The 1,644-nt window shown below is 48.4% G+C and overlaps 1 protein-coding gene across 1 annotated transcript in view; it reads left to right on the top strand.

Annotated features, from left to right (window-relative positions):
- Nucleotides 1-335: 335 nt before the first annotated feature.
- LOC106012736 (aryl hydrocarbon receptor nuclear translocator-like protein 1) overlaps nucleotides 336-1,644 on the top strand; it is a gene marked incomplete at its 5' end in the record, with an annotated part of 4,869 nt that continues 3,560 nt past the window's right edge. Inside the window, 3 exon segments of the mRNA XM_013086537.2 lie at nucleotides 336-433; nucleotides 856-962; nucleotides 1,462-1,612. Of these exon segments, the coding sequence (XP_012941991.1) occupies nucleotides 336-433; nucleotides 856-962; nucleotides 1,462-1,612 (356 nt within the window).

Genomic DNA, 1,644 nt, shown 5'->3' with positions numbered 1-1,644 from the left:
TATGTGGCAAGAGGAGGGATGGGTGGGTGGGTGGGTGTAGGGAGGGAGGGAGTGAAGCGGGGGAGAGAGGGAGGGCGGATTGATGTGTAGGTGAATGGATGGATGTGTGGATAGGTGGGTGTATGAGTGAATGGATGGTTGATGGATGGATGATGATGCTTGGTGTGAGTGAAGGGAGGGGGGTGGTGGGTGGGTCAGGGGTAGGAGTGGAGGCATGGTCGGGGGCTAGAGTGGGAATGGGTGAAGAGAGGGGGATCAGGGGTGGGGGAGGGTGGAGTGGAATTGTATGGATGCGTGGTCGGGGAATGGGATAGGAGTGTGGTGAGTGGGTGGCACCCTACATGGCCGAGGAGAGCAGTCACATCAAGGTCCGCTCTATGGAGTACATGTCCCGACACACGGTGGAGGGCAAGTTCACCTACGTGGATGAGAGGTAGGGTATATGTGACAGAGGAGGGATGGGTGGGTGGGTGGGTTGATGAAGGGAGGCGTGGATGGATGGGTGGATGGAGGGAGGTGTGGGAGGATGGAGAGAGGTAGGGATGGGTGAATAGGTGGGTGGATGGAGGGAGGTATGGATGGGTAACGCTGTGTGTTTGTATGTGTGTCTGTGTGGTGGCGATGGGAGTAGGTTTGGGGCGAGCGTTGGAGTGGGATTGAGGACAATGTGGGATCAGGGATATTGGGGGTATGGAGATGCTTCCCAGAAAAGTGTTGGAGAATGTTTTAAGATTTACTGGAGCTATAATAAATGGTAAAAATGCATTGAGCCTGCTTTGAAGTATGGATTTACATGCTCTATATAGGTGTAATCTACTACTGAACTATCACTTGTAAATGTTTTCTGGATTTCAGGGCAACTGTGATCCTGGGTTACCTCCCCCAAGAGCTTTTAGGCACGTCTGTTTACGAGTACTACCACCAAGACGATATTCCTGCAATGGGTCAGGTGCATAGAAAAGGTGAGCCAAATCAACTGGGGTTTTTTTGTTGTACGATGACAAGTTATTTACTTCTTGTAAGGATAGAAGAGATACTTTGTTTGTCGAGTACTGAGGGACTGATTAAATGTCAATGTACATTTTTTCTTTCTTTCTGTTATTTCTGCCTGTCTGTCTTGCTTTTTCTATGTGGAGCACATGATTTTAATCAATCTGAGCAAAATTATGGAGGGCAACAGGGAAATGTGTCGCATGCTCTCGACTATAGTGAGACTCATGTTTTCTGCTTCATGTGAGGGAAATAGCGAAGCCCATGGTGGGCATGCTTCGTACAGAAGTTTTTACAGAGAACAAAGAGCTATGGCCATGACAGTGGGCAGTCTAGGCCTACAAGTCTATGGATAGGACCAAGCCGTATTGGAGAAGAGATTTGAAAACTTCTTGAACAACTCATGTCAAAGAATGCCCCATTAGGGTTCAAACCGGGGTCCTCTACAATGGCTTCTCTTTTTATCCGCAGTATTATCGTCAAAAGAAAAACTGGAGACTGATGTTTACCGGTTCAAGTTAAAAAATGGCCGCTTTATCCACCTCAAGTCTCGCTGCTTCGGCTTCCGGAACCCATGGACGAAGGAAGTGGAGTATGTCGTATCCACGAACACAGTCGTCCAGTAAGTGGAAATTTTTGTCTGATTGTTCCTCC

Source organism: Aplysia californica, unplaced genomic scaffold (genome assembly GCF_000002075.1).
Source record: "Aplysia californica isolate F4 #8 unplaced genomic scaffold, AplCal3.0 scaffold00477, whole genome shotgun sequence".
NCBI lineage: Eukaryota > Metazoa > Mollusca > Gastropoda > Aplysiida > Aplysiidae > Aplysia > Aplysia californica.
Note: the sequence above shows the minus strand (reverse complement) of the source record. Positions and strands in the feature narration are given on the sequence as shown.